Source organism: Hipposideros armiger, unplaced genomic scaffold (assembly GCF_001890085.2).
Source record: "Hipposideros armiger isolate ML-2016 unplaced genomic scaffold, ASM189008v1 scaffold_33, whole genome shotgun sequence".
NCBI lineage: Eukaryota > Metazoa > Chordata > Mammalia > Chiroptera > Hipposideridae > Hipposideros > Hipposideros armiger.
Genome location: NW_017731383.1, coordinates 40201 through 59591, shown reverse-complemented (window position 1 = coordinate 59591; position 19391 = coordinate 40201). Strand labels below are relative to the sequence as shown.

General features: G+C 60.7%; 1 protein-coding gene across 1 annotated transcript in view; it reads right to left on the bottom strand.

Annotated features, from left to right (window-relative positions):
* The window catches only part of FAM20C (FAM20C golgi associated secretory pathway kinase), a 36016-nt gene extending 17190 nt beyond the window's left edge, over positions 1-18826 (bottom strand). The window contains exons 1-3 of the mRNA XM_019637550.1: positions 17638-18826; positions 15794-15972; positions 6371-6449 (exon numbers count right to left, since the gene is read on the bottom strand). Coding sequence (XP_019493095.1) covers positions 6371-6449; positions 15794-15972; positions 17638-18239 — 860 coding nt within the window. The 5' untranslated portion in view covers positions 18240-18826. The remainder of the gene's footprint in view (positions 1-6370; positions 6450-15793; positions 15973-17637) is intronic.
* Between the last annotated feature and the right edge of the window lie 565 nt (positions 18827-19391).

The window sequence follows — 19391 nt, the reverse complement described above, 5'->3', positions numbered from 1 at the left end:
TCGAGCTGGTTAAAATCCAGCTGGTTCCTGGTGATGGTGGCGCACGCAGTGGACAGTGGCCTTTTGATGCTGCCGCCAAGCAAGGAGCTGGGGGCCGACACAGGCTGCTCTGGGGTCCCAGCCGCCTGGCCTCAGGCCCTCCTCTGGGTCAATGGCTTCGTCCTGCCGCTGACACACCGGGAGAGCCTGTTATGGGTTGTTGTTTATTTGTTTTCAGTTAATAAAGTCCATTTTTTTTCAGCCTATGAAAATAATCCATGACATTGGAGGCAACCTGTGTCCTGCACTGGGAGCCCGTAAGGGAAATGGCCTGTAAACAGTATCTGTTCAGACCCTGACAGCCTGCGTCTCCCAGGCAGGCCCAGTTCTCCGCTCCAGCCCATCGCCACACCAGCCTGGGGCGCTTCCCCAGAAAACACCGATTCCTGAAGTGCCCGCATGGCCCCCAAGCCCTGCACAGCCGTCCCCCATGCGACCCCCACACATCCTGGGTGCCAGCCACTCAGAATTGCCCCTTGTGCCTTTCAAGTCCACACCTGCTGAAGCCCAGACGCAGAGACCCGCCTTCCCCCAGCCCACCAGCAAGGCCGCCCCTCCTGTCCTCGCTCTCCTGGTGTGACACTCATAGTGACTCAGGGAGCCCCCAAGAAAATGAGACGATTGCCATTAAGCCTCGTTGTGTCAAAGGGCTCCTGAGGGTCAGACTGTAAGGGGAGCCGGTGGAGCCCTTGCTGCACAGTCACCCTGGCTCCCGCTGGCCCCCAGCTTGCCCTGCGCCCCGGCCTCTGACCCGGGACCTGCAGATGGATGTTGCTGAAATGTTCTGCTGTTGCCTGAAATGTTCTTCCCACCTGCGTTTCCCCGTTCGGGCCTCAGTGTAAATGCCGCCTCTATACACACGGTCCAGAGCCGTGTCTGCACACAGTGTCTGGGAGAGGGACCCAGGAACGCCTTGGTTGATTGACAGGCCCTGCCTGTCCCTAGGCCATCTCTGCCACGTCGCTCAACTCGAATCCTCTCCACAATTTACCCGCAGAAATGTCCGTGCTTATCTGTTTGCATGGCCACGCCAGGCCGCACCTTCTGCGTCCCGTTCATGGCTGAGTATTTGGTTGGCCTGAAGTGACACTGGTGACTGAGCCAGGTCAGGGGGGACACGGCAGAGGGAGCAGCTTAACCACCGAGACCTACAAGAGGTGGCTTTTCAGGGAGGCCCCATCTCAGCCTGGGGCCCGGCAGCTCTGAGCCCACGTGAGACACGGGCTTCAGGCAGCTTCCGTGGAGCGGGGCAAGGTCTGACTAAGGATCCCGGCCTCGTGGCCCGTGGGGGAGGGGGCTGAAGCTCCTGAGAGTCAGGGTGAGGGCAGGAGCGGGCTTGGAGGCCGGCCCAAGCTGAGCATGGACACAAAAGGGTCCTTGTCCACCTCTCAGGCCCGGGCCTCTGCTGGCCCACACCCAGTGACCGGCTACTAAACCATCTGTTTGCCTTTGGGGCTGAGTGAGGGCTCCAGTGGGGACAAAACATGAATTATTTATCAGAAGAACTCAGATACTTGGAGACCGCTCGGTCCGTGGTCCGCAGAACCCGCTTATCTCCCCAAGCCTCGCTGTGTGGGGCCTGTGCCGAGACGTGTTCCTGCTCCCAGGGAGAGCTGTGCTCAAGGTCTTCTCCTAAGGTCGTTCACCCGCCAACCTGAGCTGTCACCCGAGGGGCTGCGTCAGCCCCGCTCTGAGTACCCAGCACAGTGAACACAGACAGGGCTGCCAGCTCTCCAGCCTGAGCCAGAGGTCAGACCTGGCCGGCCACGCTCAGTCTGGAGGCGGGGGGCTCGGGCTTCTGCATTGAGAAACGCTGTCCCCAAAAGTTTTTCTGCAGCCGCCTCTGTTTATGCATCTCAGCTGTGAGGAATTCCTGGGCCTCAAACAGCTGTTCACAGGCGGTTTCTGTGGGGGACACACACACACACACACACACACACACACGTTTCTTTGTAACAGGGAAGGAAGCAGATGGCCAAGGGGAGGTCCTGGGCACCACAGGACACAGGGCTGAGTTTCAGCCTCAGCCACTGGGCCAAGGCCTGGCCTGGCAGAGAGCAGGTAAGCCAAGGCAGACGGGCCGTGCTGGGCTGGGGGCCCTGCCCTGTGCATTGTGAACACAACTGAACAACAAATGGGACAAACCCGAGTTTTAAGGCCTCGTCACCATGCACGGTGCTCAGAGCTGGCTGGGAAGAGGGGCTGGGTCCACACCGTTTACACAGATCCTAAATTCCTCCTCCTTCAGGGAGCGTCGAGAGTAACACGTACCCTGTGGCTGACAAGGCCACATGACTTGCTGTGTGAAGGGACTGCCAGCTACCCCAGGACCCTGTCCCTCCAGAGACTGTCGGGTCCTAATCAGCACGTGGAGGTGAGGAAGCAGCTTTCTCGGAGGCGACACGCAGCCCAGCACCGTGCTCACGGAGACGTGAAGGAAAGGAGGGACAGAGAAGGGAGGCGAGAGGGGGGTCGGCGTGGCCCTCCTGTGCCAACAGTGGCCAATACACGTCAGCTGAAGCTGCAGACACAGCTGACCCCCCAGGTCACGCCTGGCTCTTCTAGACCAAGAAGCCAAGCGCAGGAATGCAGGGAAGCCTGCTGCCCACTACGCAAAGGGACGGAAGGCCGGCCAGAGGCCCGAGGATACTGGCCGCCTGGGACCCTCCAGGCTGTGTGTGCACGGCTCCCACGCCGGCTGTGCGCCGGGGCTACGGTGGTGCAGACACCGTACAGGTGGTACGTTGTCTGTCCTGCCCTGAGCAGCAGCAGCACGGGGTCTGTTCCCGGGGCTCGGTGAGTGTTGGTGTGTGTGTGGGGGGGTGCTAAACAAGTATTTCTGCTGGGAGGTGGTCACAGCCAGGGTCATGGACACGCCTGGAAGTTTCCTCTCCAAGAAGCAGGTTGAAATTTGCTTCAAAGAGCCTCTGCTGTCTGGTGTGTCCCAGCGTCCTGTGAGTGGCCTGGTGCCGTATCTGCTGGACCAACAGGGTTTAGGCTTCAAGACCTCTTCCTACAAGGCCCTTGTTGACAGATGGGTAAACTGAGTCCCAGCAAGGGGAAGGGGTGTGCTGGGGGGCACACGAGAATGGCCATGCAGGCCTGCTGGCTGTGTGGACACACCGGTCCTTCCAAGCTTCAGCCACACACATCGTTCACACGTTGTTTATATCGCATACACACTTTTCAATATTAAAACTAAACACTACACCAGAAGCACAAGCAACAACAACAAAATAGAGAAATCAGACATCTTCAAATTAAAAACTTGTGCTTCAAAGGACAACACACGTGTGATTAGGGTGTTGTATCCAAAATATATAAGAAACTCTTACAATCTATAGACAAAAAGACAATGCAACTAAAAATGGCAAAAGATCTGAATAAACATTTCTCCGAAGAACATACACGACTGGCCAACGGGAACATGAAAAGAAGCTCCACACCATTAGCTGTTAGAGAAACGCAAGTCAGATCCACAGGAGACATCACCTCACACCCACGCGATGGCTGTGATCAGAGGGTGCATCGTGACAAGCGCTGGCAGAGACGTGTGGCGGGGTCCCAGAGTGGTGCCAGCGGCGTGGAAACAGGCCGGCAGCCCCTCGAGTGGTTCGTTTAGTTACTAGATAATGCACAGCCCCATTCCCAGGTACCTACCCTGGAGAAATGAAAACACACATTCACTCAAACACTGGTCCGTGAGTGTCCACAGCAACAGGGTCACACAGCCTAAGTGGGACCAGCCCAGGTCCCGCTGCGTGAAGGATGTATGAGTCAAGTGGCCCGTCTCAAGCTGGGCTGCCGCTCGGCCTTAAAAAGGAGTGTGGCCCTGACACACGCACAACACGGATGAGCCCTGAGGACGTGATGCTGAGTGACAGAGGCCGGTTACAAAGGACACATATTCTGTGATCCTATTCTTAGGAATTCCAGAAGACGCAAATCCAGGGACAGGAGGTGCGTGAGCGGTCGTCCAGGCCAGGAGGAGCTGGGGGCTGTAGTGGCAGCTGGACAGCTGGCCCTCTCATAACGCGGGAGAGATGCACTAGGAACGCAACTCTCGTTTGTCACTTAGCCTCTGGTGACCCTGGTTTTGTTACTTGTCGTTTCACTTAAAGCTGCAAACCCTGTGGGTGACGTGAAGTGAGGGCCTTTTGTACAGAGCTTCTGCCTGAAGCTTCTAGCCTGACCGGTGAAGGAAGCCCCTGAACTGTAGACACACGTGCATGACCTGTGTGACAGGTGAGTTACATCTTGATAAAGTTGCTAAAAAATCTTACTCACTGTAATCTAACGCTAAAGCAAGACTATCCAGGGACTCACGGGCTGATGTGCTACTTACAGGTTTTCCAGCGCCTACTAAAACTATGTAACCGTCACACTCTAAACGGTCCCCCACACGCCACATAAATGACACTCTGCAGGTCCCCCCAGGCTCCAGCCCCACCTCATCGACTGTCTCTCTTCCAGACCCTCCCAACTTACATCCTTCAAGATCTCGGAGCAAAACTACCACCATTAATTAATTCATGATATTCTATAATACAAACAATTTACAGAGATCATGAGTTCACAGAAGAGCATTTTTCTTAAGAGAACTATTAATCATGGATTTCAATTTTTTAATACAACGGTCATAAACCACAGCTGTTTTCATATTCAGACCACAGCTGGTGGGGGACAGGTCCTGGGCCCGGCCACTGGCCATCATCAGGGCAGCAGAGGGTGCTGCCGGCACCAGGAAATGCCCGGACCCGACCCGAGAAGCAACGGGAGGACCAGGCCAGGAAGGAGGGGGACACCGGTGCCTGCCCCGCCCGGCTGGAGCCCTCTGCCCAGGAGCGTGCTGTGTGCAGGGCCCAGAGCCTCGGCGGACCCCCAGACACCCATGGCCTGGCCGACTGGCCCCATCTATTGGGTTGTCGGAAAAGTCACGATGCATTTTTGCAACAAAAAACATAGAAAAAATACGTCGTGACTTTTCTGACAGCCCGATAGTTGGCACGTCCTTTCCCTTTCTGGACCTCAGTTTCCCCAACTGCCTCGGGATTCTCAACCGTTTCATCGCTCCAGCCTGAGCCTCAACCTCCCCGCTCAGCCCAGTGGTCACAAGGGCCTTGGCTGAGCACAGGCACAAGCCCTGCGCCCGGCTGCCCATCTGTGGCCTTGGCCCTCCGCTGCTGGAGAGGCAGGACAGACACCCTTCCCGCTGAGAGTTCAGGTCAGAAAGGGGCAAACGCGAGCTGCCGGAGCTTTTCCGGAGGGGCTCTGGAGCCTGCTTGTCAGGACCCGCGAGGCCATGGATAGGCCACCTCTGGCGGTGACGGTGCCCATGCTGAGAGGGCGGGCACCCTGACTTAGGGGCTCTGGGGCTGGGCTCGACCTCAGGTGACCTATGCTACGACACCAAGCCCCGGTTCTCTCTTCCTTACGTGGCAGAGTAGCACACTTCCTCTAACTGGTGGCGGCGTGGAAGGACTAACAGGATGTGTGGCCCATCGGCACCGAGCCCGGCCAAGGCCATCGGAGCTCAGCACAGCTGCTGCCCACGGCTGGACGTCCTGACTCCTCAAAGGTGACCCGTGACCTCAGAGATTCACGCAGGGACCCTACAGAGGAACAGGCCAGCCCAGGTCCCTATCACTTCATTTCCCAAAACTCGGGGCATCAGGAGAGGTCCCCTGTCTGTACCACTGAAGAGGAAGTGACCAGCTACCCGGCCTCAGGGGACTTTCCCAAGCAGCTCTGAATACACTGGAACATGAGTTTCCACACTCTGGGGAATGCAGCCCCCAACACGAGAGGCCTGAAGCACATTTACAGCCTTTGTCTCTCAGTGGAAGGGCCAAGGCCCACCTGTCACCTGCTTGTCACGACACAGCACCAAGTGTGAAGCCGCCTGGCGGGCCCCTGCCCTCCGCAGCTCCACACAAACTGCGTGGCCTGCCAAACTTAACAGATCTGTCAGCTGTCCTTTGCGGGGACTCCGTGACCCTGAGGTGTGCGGCCCAGGCCCGCCACCTCCTTCAGAGGCAGCTCAGTGTCCAGAGTCGGGGCCCTTGTTGAAAATACTCTCGCTGGGGTAGAAATGACACAGCCGTGTAGCATGGGTGAGGGCGGGGAGGCGGCGAGGGAGCAAGACCCCAGCGTTGCCAAGACCGGGAGAAAGCCGAGAGCGCTCACCCTGGGGGTCACCCCGAAACCCCACTGGGGAAAAGCTGCCTTTCCCACCAGAAACACTGCTGTCGCAGCTCCCGCTCCGGCACGGACCCCGCTCCGGCCCTCTGCGCACCTCACACCGCAGGCCCCCCCGGCCCCCGGCACTTACTTCATGGGTTTGAACAGCGCCTGCCCATAATTCTGGAACGCCATGATGAGCTTGAGCTGAGTGCCCCCCGACTTCATGGCTGCAGGGGGAAAAGACACAGGGTCACCGCATGCCCCACTCCATCTGCAAGCAGCAAGGCTACCTCAGCACCTGGCCCCCCGACCTGGGCCCCGGACATGCCCCCGCTTCTGCCTGAGGAGTCTGGGGTTTCCTGCAAGGGTGCTGACACATGCCCTCATCCACGCAGGCGTGGCAGGACTGCCCCAGTCTCACCCATGGAGAAACTGGCTTCCAGAGCGGCCAGGTGTGTGGCCCTGCCGGCAATGCTGCCTCCCCAGGAGCTCCCTTCAGGATGTTTACAGAGTCCCCAGCATGTCTTGATGCCAAGGCTGTGGACACAGTTTCACCACATTCTACGGGTCGCACCCACACCTACTGTCGTACACACACACACGCGCACGCGCGCGCGCACCCCTCTGCTGGCCCCGTCTACATTTCTGGTGTCTCGAGGAAGCCTGAGGAGGGTTGGCGTGAGGAGACCCCGAAGACCCTTTGGCTAGAAACTCCCCCTACCAGAGGGGGCTCCCAGGGGCTCCACAGGACTCCGTGAGGGAGGGAGCCTCTGGAAGCATCGCCCTGGCTTCCTGGCCGCCTCATCAGCTGTGAAGCCTAAAGACTTCCTGTCCCGACTGCAATGGAACGTACTCAGGGCTCCATGGGGCGGCTTGGCTGTGGCAGCCCCAGGAGTTGAGCTGGGCAACCTGGACCTGTCCTCTGCAAGGCGTGGGCCCAGGCTACCCAAGGAAGGCCACGCAGTGGCTTGTCCAGTGTTCCTGGAAGGCCTTCTGTGTCCACACCAGACTCTGGCCGTGCTGAAGTCACAGGATGCACAGCAAGAGCAAGGCCAAGTGTCCCCCCAGAGTCCATGTTCAGCTGGGCAGGACACAAGTAAACGGCGGGCACTGTGATGACTTCAGGCTGTGGTGCAACAGCCAAGGGCTCTGAGGGGCCCTCAGGAAGGCCTGTGGGAGGTGACATTTCAGCCGCTGTCACAGAGAGGTGCTGGGAGGCAGAGGAAATGCACAGGCCTGGAAGGACAGAGCCGGCAGATCTGCAGCCCTGGGGGCGCTCGGGTGGCCGGCCCGTCCAGTGGGCAGGACGCCTGGGTTTGTGTGCAGGTCTCAGAGGGGTCTCGCCAGCCAAGAAGGTGTGGTGGGTGCCAGGCAGCAGTGACTGGGACCCAAGTGGATGCCGTCCCCCGCTGCGTAGGGGCCTGGCTCCAAAGCGTGGGGGACGGAAGCTGGGAGAGGAGGCAGGGCAGCCGGGGCAGATGGTGGTGGTTGTGAAAGGACAAAGATGGAGAAAATAGAAAACTCAAGAGAAATCTGGGGGTTTGAGGAAACATTTGGTGGAGCGTGTGGGGTGTGGAGGAGAGAGGAACCTAGGATGACCCTTGGGTTTCAGCTGGGGTGGCTGGGTGGCTGGGTGGTGGGGAGGAACCGGCCTGGAGGTGAGGGCCAAGGCCGGGGAGCCCGGGGTGACCTGGGAGAGCGGGGGCCTGGGTCTGAGGCAGGTTGGGGTGTGGGCACAGATGTGAGGACCGTCCACACAGACAACAAAGGCTGTGGATGGAGGAGGTCACCTGGAGGCAGAGTGCGGTGAGTGAGGGGCCAGGACCAAGGCTTGGGGACAGGAGAATGTTCCAGGGTCAGGGAGGGCCTCCTGGGGTCTGGGGAAGAGCCAAGGTGAGGAAGGGTGGACATGGCTGTGAAAACAGTCAGTGGCTGAGACGGCGGGAGGGCGCCATGCTGGGGGGCGTCATGCTGGGGGGTGTCATGCTGGGGGGGGCGCCATCCTGGGGGGGGCGCCATGCTGGAGGGCTTTGTTGTGGGGCAGCCCTGACGCAGGAGTCTGCTCAGCTTCCTGTGGCTGGGCACCCCAGGAGTCCACTCTCCCTAACCGCAGTTTCCCCGTCTATTAAAGGGGGCTCGAGATACTGACTAGCCTCCTCCACGAGGACGGGATAGAGGGGGTCAAGACAAACTATGTGAGTTGGCAGCGCAGGGTGCCTTTCACGGGTGACATGGGGATGACAGTCATGCCCGCCTCCTAGGATGCCACCACCACATCTAGAGAAGCGTCAGCACGGGGCACGTCCAAACGGCAGATTGTCACGGGGTGCGAAGAACGACCAGGGGGCTGAGCTCCCTGCACATTTTCGGCGGCTCCCACGGCCTCTGTGGGCACCGAGGCCAGACTGGGCCCAGGCTCCGGCTGACCACCTCTTCCAGTCCCTTCCTAGGCAGCGTCTGCACCAGCCACTGGTGGGACAAGCTGGCTGGATCTGAAGGGACCCTGAGTCACAGCCCCACCATATCAGTGCACAACTCGTGTGTTGGTGAAGCTCTCCCAGCCTGTGCCCCGTCCAGGAAACAAAGGCAGACACAAATGCCACCCCACTCGAAAACACTGGAAATCCCCGAGTGCCCGAGCCGAGCCGTGGGAGGATGGACCGTGCACGGCAATCTCATGAGACGGAGAACGTCGCAACGCTTGTGGCGGTGCCAAGCCTTCTAACAACACGGCCAACTGCTCCTGTTTGGTTCTTAGGCTGAGAGCCGGTGAAACTCCCTGAATGGCTCTCTTGTGAAAGGTGGCAAGTGGGTGCCCTCCCAAGAGAGAGCTGCCAAGGATTTTAACTCCCTTTCCCCCTTATCTGTGCTTTCTAAATTTCTACAATGAACAATTATTATGTTTTCAGTAAGATGGAAACAGCAGTGATTATTTAAAAAATTAGTGGCACGATTAACCCCCATTTGATGTCAACATCCATGTCATAACTGGGGTCGCTGGGTTTAATTATTCCTTCCTGGGCCAATCAGGGACAGCACGCCAGCTCTTTCCAGGGCTTGCAATCCTGATTTTTCTTAATAACAAAATAGTATGCAAATACGGTCAGTTTAATCGTTTTTATTCTGGAAGCAAGTCTTGTCGGCAGAGCTGCCTCCCTGGATTACCAGCCCCTCCTTCAGAGCAAATAGTCATTAGAAATCAGGGCATCAGACCCTCCCGGCGACTCAGGAGTCCAGACACACCAGCCTCCTGTGACCTGCCCTGGACACTGTCTTTCTCCTGTCTGGGGACTGTGCCCTCCCACTGACATTCACCATGCACCCGACCGAACTGTGGTGTCATGGAAACACGCAGGGTTCTGCTCAAAAACCGGGTGTAGTCTCCTTACAGAAAACCACACACAGCTGCCCAATGTCCTGGCAAAGCCAGGGTGCTCGTCTGGGGCGGGGCCAGAGGCAGACACGCCCGAGGGCGGAGGGCACAGAGCCAGGACAAGCACAGGCCTGAGAGGGACGGTGTGAGTTTGGGGTTTCTTCTTCAGACAGAGCGAGGGTTGTGACTCAAGACACCTGGCCTGGAGCTGAGGGGAGGTGTCGTGGGAGCGGCGGTGCTCAGAGGGGGAGCCCTTCAGAGGCCCTGGGCGAGAGCCCCTGGGTGCACCCTCACCCAGTTAGGTAACAGAGGTCCCTCAAAACCCACCCAACCGCAGCCCCAACTGAGGGACCCAACTGAGGGGTGAGCCCACCATGGGCAGGAGGTGGGCGTACTTCCAGCGGCCACATCCCCGGGAGTCACCCTCACCCACCTGCCACCTTCTCGCCACACACCATCGTCAAGTCAGCAGCACCCAGGCTGGCTCCCTCCACACCCTCACGGCGCCTCGCGTCCATGCCCTCCCCTCCACCGCCCATCTGCTCAGCCCACCTCCAGCTGGAGGTTCCCACCGTGTAGACCGTGGTGTCAGCTCTGTCATTCCTGGCACCCCCAAAAAGCCACCTCCCCCAGCTCTTTGTTCAATGCACTATTAGTCAACACTGATTAATGGTCATTGAGAACATGCATTGTTTCTACATGTGGACATACATGAATAGGTCACCACAGTGCATTACGGGGTAAAGCTCACAGCACTATAGATGGGAACTGCTCCCCGACTTTCCTCAGAATCCAGCCCAAGATGAAGGGCTGAGTGTGCCCCTCAGGAGAACCCCGCAGATGCCGCCACCCCAAGGGGTTCCTCCAAGGAAAGAGAGACTTAAATCGAGAACCAAGAAGAAAAGTGTGAAGCTCGGGCTGGGGTCCCAGCACCCCCTCGCCCGGGCTAGGGACAAGGAGTGGGAGACGCAGGACCCTGTGCTCTGCCCCTGGCTCATCCTGTGCTACACACCTCGGTCCCTTCAGGGACGAGACCTGGGCCCTGGCACACTGGGCACAGCCACCACTCAGATCTTTCTTTCCTGTGGAAACCAGAGCCAGCAGTCTCCCCCATTCCTAGTGAGAACCCCCAACTGTATTTTGATGGGCCACCTCCTGACTTTCAAATGAACTGATCCCAGTTTTTAGAGATCTGTGGACCACGCAGAAGTGGGAGGCGCTGCCAGGCCTCTAACGGGACCCTCTGACATCACTGCCCTTGGCCAAGGTCATGTCAACGTGACGTTGTTTTCACAAAGGGTCAGAGGAAGTGAGAACCTCGCCCGAGCACGGCTCAGATGTGGAGAATGTGACACCAGGAGCATGTAGGTTGCCTGTTCCTCCCCTCCCCCCGCCCCCCTCCAGGGGAGCAGAGGTTGACAGAGTCCCAAACTCCTGGGTGGCTGTGCAGAGCATCTCCTACTGTGCTTGGGCATTGAGGGGCGTGGGCCCGTGGAGAGGGCTGGGGCGCGTCCACTCGCAGGTCAGTGATGGCGCCCTGGGGCTTGCGTTGAGGGGACAAGAACTATGGGCGTCTGCTCCAACTTGAGGGGTTGGAAGAGGCTGCGTGACCGGTCCTGCACTCTGGGCCTCGGGAGGCATCCACCTCAGCTGCCCACACGTGATCCACTGCCCAGCACCCTGGGTGCTCGGGCTGTGGCTGCCGCGTCTGGACTATTGCCTGTGCCATGCTGTCCCTTGAGACAGCTCACTTTCATTTTGAAGATTATATTTACTTAAAATGGAAACGACCACAGTGCCACAGTGGAAACCATCCCTAGAATTGGAAGGAACACAACTGGGAGACACACCTGCTGGGTTCTGGGGCCACAGCTGCTGTCTGTCCAGTGGAGAGGGCAGGTGCGGGCAGGTGATGCTGGGCCAGCACCTTCTGGGCTTCTGCTCTGCACCTTCCCCCAGATGGCTGGGGGAGACCTGGGGAGGGCTCAGCTATCTGCGGCCTCCCCCGTGCCCCCACAGTCACACTCCAGATGGTCTGCGGCTCCTCCAGCACCGGCCTCCGCATCAGGGGACCTGGGCATTTTCAGCTCTCCTTCTGCAGGTCTCCGAGCCAGGCCCCAAAGACTGGGACCTAAGGCTGCCACCCCGCCACCTGGGGGCAAGAGAGGGAGCTGAGGCCTTCCTGGCCGGAACGGCCTCCCAGAGGAGCCTGCCTCTGACTCGAGCCAGCGGTCCCCGGGCAGCCAGGGCAGCGGCGAGGGCGTCTCCACAGCAGCCTTTGCTCCTGGGAGCTCATGGGCCGGTTCGCGGATCCTAGCCTGGCCGAGCACACCCAGGGCTCCTGTCCCTCCCGGGGGGTGTTCCTGGCTGTTCAGGCACCACACGCTTTGTTCCCTCCACGTGCACTGCAGGCCCGAGGCCGCCCATCCTCAGGCCAGTGTGGGTCCTTCTTTCAAAGTACTTCCAAGTGCAACTCGTTCACTCTGCCGTTTATTCTTTGCATCCGTAACTGTGCACGGTGGCAACTAAGTTGTCACCCTGAGCAGAGGCACCACATGCCTCATCTCCCGCTGAACCGAGGAGGTGACGTCTTACGCCTTTTCAGAGGCGGAAACATTCTGAGCGTCAGGAGCCGCTGTGAGGCCTCTGCTGGCTTCACGTGCGGCTCTGAGCCAGGCACTCAGCAGAACTGTGCTGAGTGAAGCCTGTGGGGACCGCGCAGGCATCATGCTCCGTTACGTTTCCGGCTCCGTTCCGTAATGAGATGAGCAAGTCGAAGATACAAGTGGCCAGCCCGGGTCAGATGGCTGAGGAGACACCCTGAGCCGAGACGCGCCAATGCAGTATCCCCGTCTTGGAGGCCTCAGTTTCCCTATTTGTAGAAGGGTTGTCGGAAGGTGGTTTGGATTTCCAGCTCTTTTAATTTAGAATCTTTCTTATGCCACCAGCATGTGATCACTGTGACTTCCATGTCTTTCTTTTCTTCCATTTTGTGCTCTAAAGGAGGTATTGGTGAAACCTGAATCCTGAGGCAGGCTCTGGGCTCCCCTGAAGAGGCTGCCATCCAGGCTTCCCCAGGGGCCTCTAGGTCACAGCAATGCCAGGGGCAGGGGCAGGGGCAGGGCCACCAGCACCAGCAGCTCCTATCCATAGGCCCCAGTTTCCAAACCTGCCCAGCTGGACCTGCTAAGCCAAGGGCCATAGCCAGCTGGGTTTTCAACCAAACTCCAGCTGGGCGTGCAGGCAGACACCTGCCGGAAAACGTGTGCTCCCCGGGGGTCACCTGGCGCCTGGCCCTGGGCCAGCTCCTCTCCTGCCCCCTGCAGACCTGGGCCTGGATACCTGCAGTAGTATGTGGGTGGCACTCTGCTCACAGGTGAGGGGCCTTCCCAACAGTGTGACCTCACCTGGGTGCATTCCAGGCCCGAGGTAGCAGGGAGACAGGGGCCGAGTCTAGGCTGCGGCCCTTCTCCGAGTGCTGGCCTGGCCAGCACCGGCCGCCCTGGGCACAAAGGCTTTGCTTTTGCACAGGCCTACCCAACGGGCACTGCCCAGCACTGCCTCTCAACACCCCCACAAAGGACGTCTCTTGTGTTCACATTCTTTGTCAAAGTCTCCGGGGACAGAAGTGTTCCAGGATTTCGAAAACTTCAAATGACAGAAAGCACTGTGCTTGCATAGGGAACACATGTCACGTGTTGCTCTGAACGGCCTGGGGTACAGCTCTGTAACTCAGCTCACTCCAGTCTCTTCAGGATGTGTGCACCTTCACCCCCAGGGAAGAAAACGAGGGCACAAGAAGAGCCTCATCGATTTGGGGATTGCCCCACGTAAATTTAGGTTGAGTCAGGTTTGCTGTCAAATGAGCTACGTTTGGATTTCAGAGACTAGATTTCAGGTTATAACCATCCAGGATTCCCGAGAGCAGCCCAAAGCCAGGGAGGTTAATCCATTTGTCCGAAGCCACGTCGGCTTGTGCCTGGTGGGACCAGACTCTCACCAGGCCTGCTTATCTGCATCAGTCAACCTTCTAGCACTTCGGGCACCTGCAGAATGATGGTGAATGACCAGCCTAGCTCTGGCGGACCCTCTGTTCCAAGGAACAGACTGGGATTGGGATGAGGGAGGTCAGCTCAGACAGCCTGCAGGAGACAGATGGCACACCGAGGTCACACCAAGCCAGAACCCTGCGGTGGCTGGGTCCCAAGCCACGGGCTCTGTCCACCACACGGCGATGTCAGGCACCACTGCCCAGGGCAGTTGGAACAAAGGGGGTGAGGTACCCCAAGGCCAGGCCCCTGCATGCATGGTAGCAAGAGGGAGGCCTGTCCTCCCTGCAGCTGCACAGAGCAGTGTCCCCCGAGAGCTGCCTGGTCCGCCTCTGAGTCCTTGCAGCCCTCCCTCTACTGTAGACCCTGCATTTGCATTCAAGGGAGTGGCCGTGGAAGCCCACCCTGCCAAGCACAACAACACTTCGCAAGCGTGCTCACACCCCCATCTTATAGAGTCAGGTGCAGTGTTCTCCAGCAGGCACGAGCCCACTCGACAGACCGGGAAGCTGATACAGACAGCAGTGAACACGGGCGGCAGCAGCCCTTTAACACGAACGCAGCACTTCCCTACAACACTTCTCGTTTCCAAATGCTGTTCTGTTTCCCCGGAAAGGCCTGCCCTCCCCTGGAAGGGCCTGTGTGGAAGCCTGCACCTCACTGAAGCCTGGTCCATGCCTCTCCGTATAGAGGGTCCTCCTCGTCCCTCCTTCCAGACGGAGGTCATCTCCTCTCTAAACGCTCCTAGACTTTATCTGTGTGTCCCTTACTCTGGTCAGCGTGTGTGTCTTTCCTGTCCCCCTGGAACTCTCAGGTCAGGAGGCAGCAGAGTCCAGAGGCTGGCCTCACCCTCAAGTGCCCACCACCCAGAACGAGGGTGACATGCAGGAGGCGCCCGAGGAAGCCCGCCGAGCAGACTCGGTGCACCGGATGTCCCTCTAGCAGCCTCAGCTGCTTGCAGGAGTGAAAGGGACACCCAGCTGTCTACCAGGCAGTCCTGTCACTCACACGGGCTGCTTCCAGCACAGCCCGAAATCCTGGGCAGAGGGACATGACAGAGGGCGAGCTTCCCGTGGGGGGTGGGGGGGGGCTGGGCTTGGGGAGGCGCTCACATCCCTCCTGGGTAGCAAGCAAGTGGGGGAGACCACCAGCTTGCTCTGCCAGTTCCCTTCCCCAAAGGTGGACAGTCACGTGCTGGGAGAGCTGCAAGGCCGTTCTTCCGCACAAGCTGAGCGCCCAGCACACAGCTGAGGCCAAGTGGAGACAGCCAAAAACAGCCTCCAGAGAACTCTGTGAAATCACTGCCAGCCTCATAGGTCACACCTATGTCCCCTTTGTCAGCACCTGGACAGAACCCCAGGTGACTGGAACCTTTCAGCATCAGGGCTGTTTGCCAGACACCAAGAAGAAAGTGGCTGGAACTGCCGGCTCTGCCACGTGGCGTGGGGACCTGCACACGTGTCCCCCGCCTGCCACCACCGTCCTTCCACCCTTGCAGGCCGAGGGCCCCTGCAAAGCCCCTGGGACTGTTCCCACTCCAGAGCCTCCACCCATTCCCCTCGCCTCTCCAGCCACTGGGGACTAAGAGGGACCTTCACAAACACTCGCCCACAGGCCAGAGAACAATGCACCAAACCTGCGTGCCCAGAACTGCTGCTGACACGTTTTCCTGAAACCGGTGCCTGGAGCCCTTTCTCATCCAATGCAGTGGGTCCTGAAAGACTCGGAAGCGTTGCCTCAGGAGGCTGGCTACCCGGCCTCCACCCTGGTCACCCGTCGTCCACCTGGCTGAGCCTGGAGCTGCTCCAGCACAAGCAGCCCCTGAGCGCTCCACTGTGTCCCCCGCCACGCCAAGGGAGGGCCGCGGCCCCAGGGCTGTCCCTTTCTTATCCGTGGTGGGAGGGGCACCTGTGACCTAGAAAGTGCTGAGCCCCTCCTCAGGTGGGGGGGGGGCAGAACGTCATAGGAAGGGCTGTGTGACAGCAGAAGGCAGCCCTTGGCTGTCCCCACCCTCAAAGCCTGCAGGTGGCTCTGCGTGGACTCGGAGGGCATAGACCTCCCGGCGGTGGTTCTCCAGCGAGGCGAACGCTTCCGGGCTTGCCAGCCCCAGCAGCCCAACCCCATCGAAAGGCACAGCGAGGGCACTTACCAACACTGGTTATCTTCTGCGCGCCAAGGTCACACAGCAGTGCTTCGACCGCTGGGCTACGCCTGGAGTACAGCTCATACCGATTAATGCCCAGGTGGAACTTAAGCCAGTTGGGATAGGCGTCCACGGCCGCCTCCCCAGTAGGTAAGAATGCTTCGTCCTCAGGACCTTCGTGTGGCCTGCAAAGTGAGGGTGACCCAGGGTCAGCAGAGAGCAGAGCACCAGGGGAGCTGGCCGCGGGCACCAAGGTTTTAACTTTGGATCCAAACAAACCCAGGTTTATTCAGAGGCGCCCGGCTCAAGCAGGACACTGCGCAGTCCGCACTTTTCCTGTGGCTGCGTTCCACCAACTAATAACATATTTGGAGACCGTAATTCTTACTTACCCTCCGAGCCGCCTCAGACAGCTATAACTAAAGCAGGACCAAACCCAGGACGTCAGCACTAGGCCCCACCGTGTCTGTCCTGGGGCCACCGAAACAGCCTGACAAGCATGATGTCAGCTTGGGGTGCGAGAGGCCGTCGGCCCTTCCCAGGGGCAGAAGAGCGAACTCATCTTTGACCACAGACTGTGTGCAAGTCACAGACACGCCCAGTCTGTCAGAAACCCTCCCTGGGAACTCTGCTTTGGTTCCAACAACCAGGGGTAGGAATGATGCAAGAGGCTAAATTTAAGTTAATGAGAGCAGTCCTGGGTGGGGAGAGAGGAAGGAGGCAGGCGCTCACTTCAGCCGAGGCCCAAATAGAGGGCCTGCCACCCACCAGGCCGCCCTTCCAGCTCGAGTCACGGGCCAGCCTGGGGAGAGCAGACCCCGTTTGCTGCAGAGAAAAGTGGGCTTGTCTTAGTGCTAGTTCCCCCGCAAGCGAGGCCTTTCGGCCCCAAGGCCTGTCCCCCAGTGGACACGGCAGGTGCCTCTTCTATGATGAGCCACAGGTCCAGGCCACTGCTCCAACTCTCAAGTTTCTGAGCCTTTCCTTGAACCTGGCCAGCAGACAAAGCCCAGAGGCCACCAAACAGCCCCCTTGGTGTGTCTAGACAGAAAACACCGGACCTGGTCAAATTTCAGGGGAGAAAGGTTGTCTAACATGTTGTGGAAGCCTGGCCTTTCCCCTGGTGGCCTGGGTAACCTTCTGCAGGCGGTTATGTATTCTGGCCGTGCTGCTAGTTAATATTTCACTACTCTGAGTTGCAGCATCTGCTTATTTTGATCTTGGTTGCTGAGGAGGGCCTTGGGGGAAGGGTTTAAACCAGGACAGTTTCAAGGGTTGCTCCAGGGGGGTGCCTCTCACCCTTTACGAGGCTGTCACCCCCTCACAACTGGCACTGTCCCCAGGCTTCCCAGGCTGGCTGGGGGAGCACCTTTGTTAGGACTCTCTGGGCCTGCACGCGCCGCTGCTAATTTTGTTCTCAGTGACCGGACCACTGAGTGTGTCAGACCTGACGTGTCCACCAGAGGTGTGGACAGCCTGGCAGCCAGCAACTCCCAGGCAGAGGTTAGGGGCAGGCCCGCAGTCACTCCCCCACCGGCTCCTTCATTCATTGCTTGATGTCACTCAAGCCAGTGGCCAGGGCCGTGCAGGCCAGCACTGCTGTCCTGTGCCTCCAGCACTGACCCTGCCCGCTCTGCCTCCAGGCCAGTGGCCAGGGGAACGCTCCAAACCCTCCCGCCCTTCTAAGGGGGGCAGTCATCAGGAGACAAAGAGCGCGCTGCCCCTCCCGGGCCCGGGCCTCTTACACAACACCTCGGATGCGGAAGGGGCGCGCAGGTCCCTCAGAGGGCGCCTGGCTGCCTTAGGGGTCGGGCCTACCGGCACCTACTCGAGGGAACCCCGGCCCCACTCACCAGTTGGGGTTCTCCGCCGCCGCCTTGGGGTTGAATCTGATGTCGCTGTTCACATTGAAGAGGACGTCGTCCTCCGTCAGCGGAGGCACCGCGACCTGGTACAGCGGGTGTTGGAACAGCCTGGCCAGGAGGGAGCCGTCTCCGCTGGGGCCTGGGGGCGGCACCGACCGACGGGAGCCGGGGTCTCGGAGCAGCGGCCGGTGCGCGGGGTCACGGGGTCTCGGGGCGCCGGGGTCCGGGCCCCGCAACGTGCCCTCCGCCGGCTCGGCTGCGGGCGGCAGCTTCTCCAGCGAGTGGGACGTGAGGTTGGAGAAAGGGTCGGAGCTGAAGTCCTGCAGGATGCGCAGCGTGTGTTTGTTGGGCCAGCCCGAGTCTCCGGCGGCGGAGGCGGGGGCCGGAGGCTCCTCGGGGAGGCCCCGCGCCTTGGCCCAGCCGGGGGCCGCCGCCTCGGCCGCGGGCTGCGCGCAGGAGCAGCCGGGCTCCACCGAGGGCCGCGCCGCGCGCCGCTCCAGCTTGGGCAGCAGGTCCAGCACAATGTGCAGCGCGCAGGCCACCAGGAAGGCCATCAGGATGAGCACGCGGAACCTGCGCACCAGGATCATCGTGGCGGCCGAGCGCCCTCCGGAGCGTGCTGCGCCCGCGCCCCTCTAGTCTCGGCTGGGCACGAACGCGGCGCTGCGGCTCGGGTCAAGGTCCATCTGGCGTCGGACAGCTACCAGCCCCGGGGCTGTGCCCGGGCCCGCACCGCGTGGAAGGCGCCCACCGCCGGCGCGCCCGCTTGCCGGGCCATCTCGGGGCCGCTCCTTCTCGTCTCTCCCGAGCGGCCGCGCCCTCAGCGGCCGTGCCCAGCGGCCCTCGTCCGCGGAGCTGGGGGCGCAGCCGGATGAGGCCCTGCTCGCGCAGCGGCCGGCTCGGGTCTCTGGGGCCCGGGCCGCGCTCATCAGGCGCGCGGGGGCCCAACGATGCGGCCCATTCCGGCCGGGGCGCAGCGGCTTGGGGGTGGTGGTGGCGACCGCTCGTTGCAATCCGATCCGCGGCTCCGTGGGCCGCGCTAGGCGCCGGGGCCGGCCCGGCGGAGAAGGGGCGTCTCCTTGGGGCAGGGCTCGGCTCTCTCCGGCTGCGGCCCGGAGGCGGGGACCGAGGGCGCGGGGCCGCGGGGACCGAGCGGGAGGCGGGCGCGGCGGGCGGGGAGGGCGCACGGAGCGGCGGGCGAGATCCCCGGCAGGTGCAGCGGCGTCCCCGGAGCGCAGCGTCCGCGCGGCCGAGCCTCTCGGCGCCCCGCGCCCCGGGTGGGCAGATATCCGAGCGCGGCGGAGCCGCCCCCCGCGTCAGCGCCCGCAGATTGGCGGAGCCGCAGCCCCGCGAGTCACTGCCGGGCCCCAGCCGACTCCGCTCCCTTTCTCTTTTCTCCTCCCCTCGGCCGCGCCCCACGGTGCCTCTGCAGCTCCGGGCCCGCTAAGGAGAGGGCGCCTTCTTCCCGTGGTTTGCCGAGAGAAGACGGAGACGCCCGAGAGAGGAAGGTGGCGAGCGCGGGCCTCGCGGGCCTGCCTCGTGCAGCGGGAGAGGAGCGCGCACCGCCGCGGGCGCCGGGGATGGGCTGTCCGGCCAGGCCGCCGCGCCCAGGACCTCTGCCCGCCCGCCCGGGGCCGGCTGCCGCTAGCTGCGGCCTCACGGCTCCTCCCGAGGGCCAGAACCCAGGCCAAGTCCCTCCCCGGAGTTGCTGGGCGTCTGCGCCGCCAGACGGCGACCTTGTG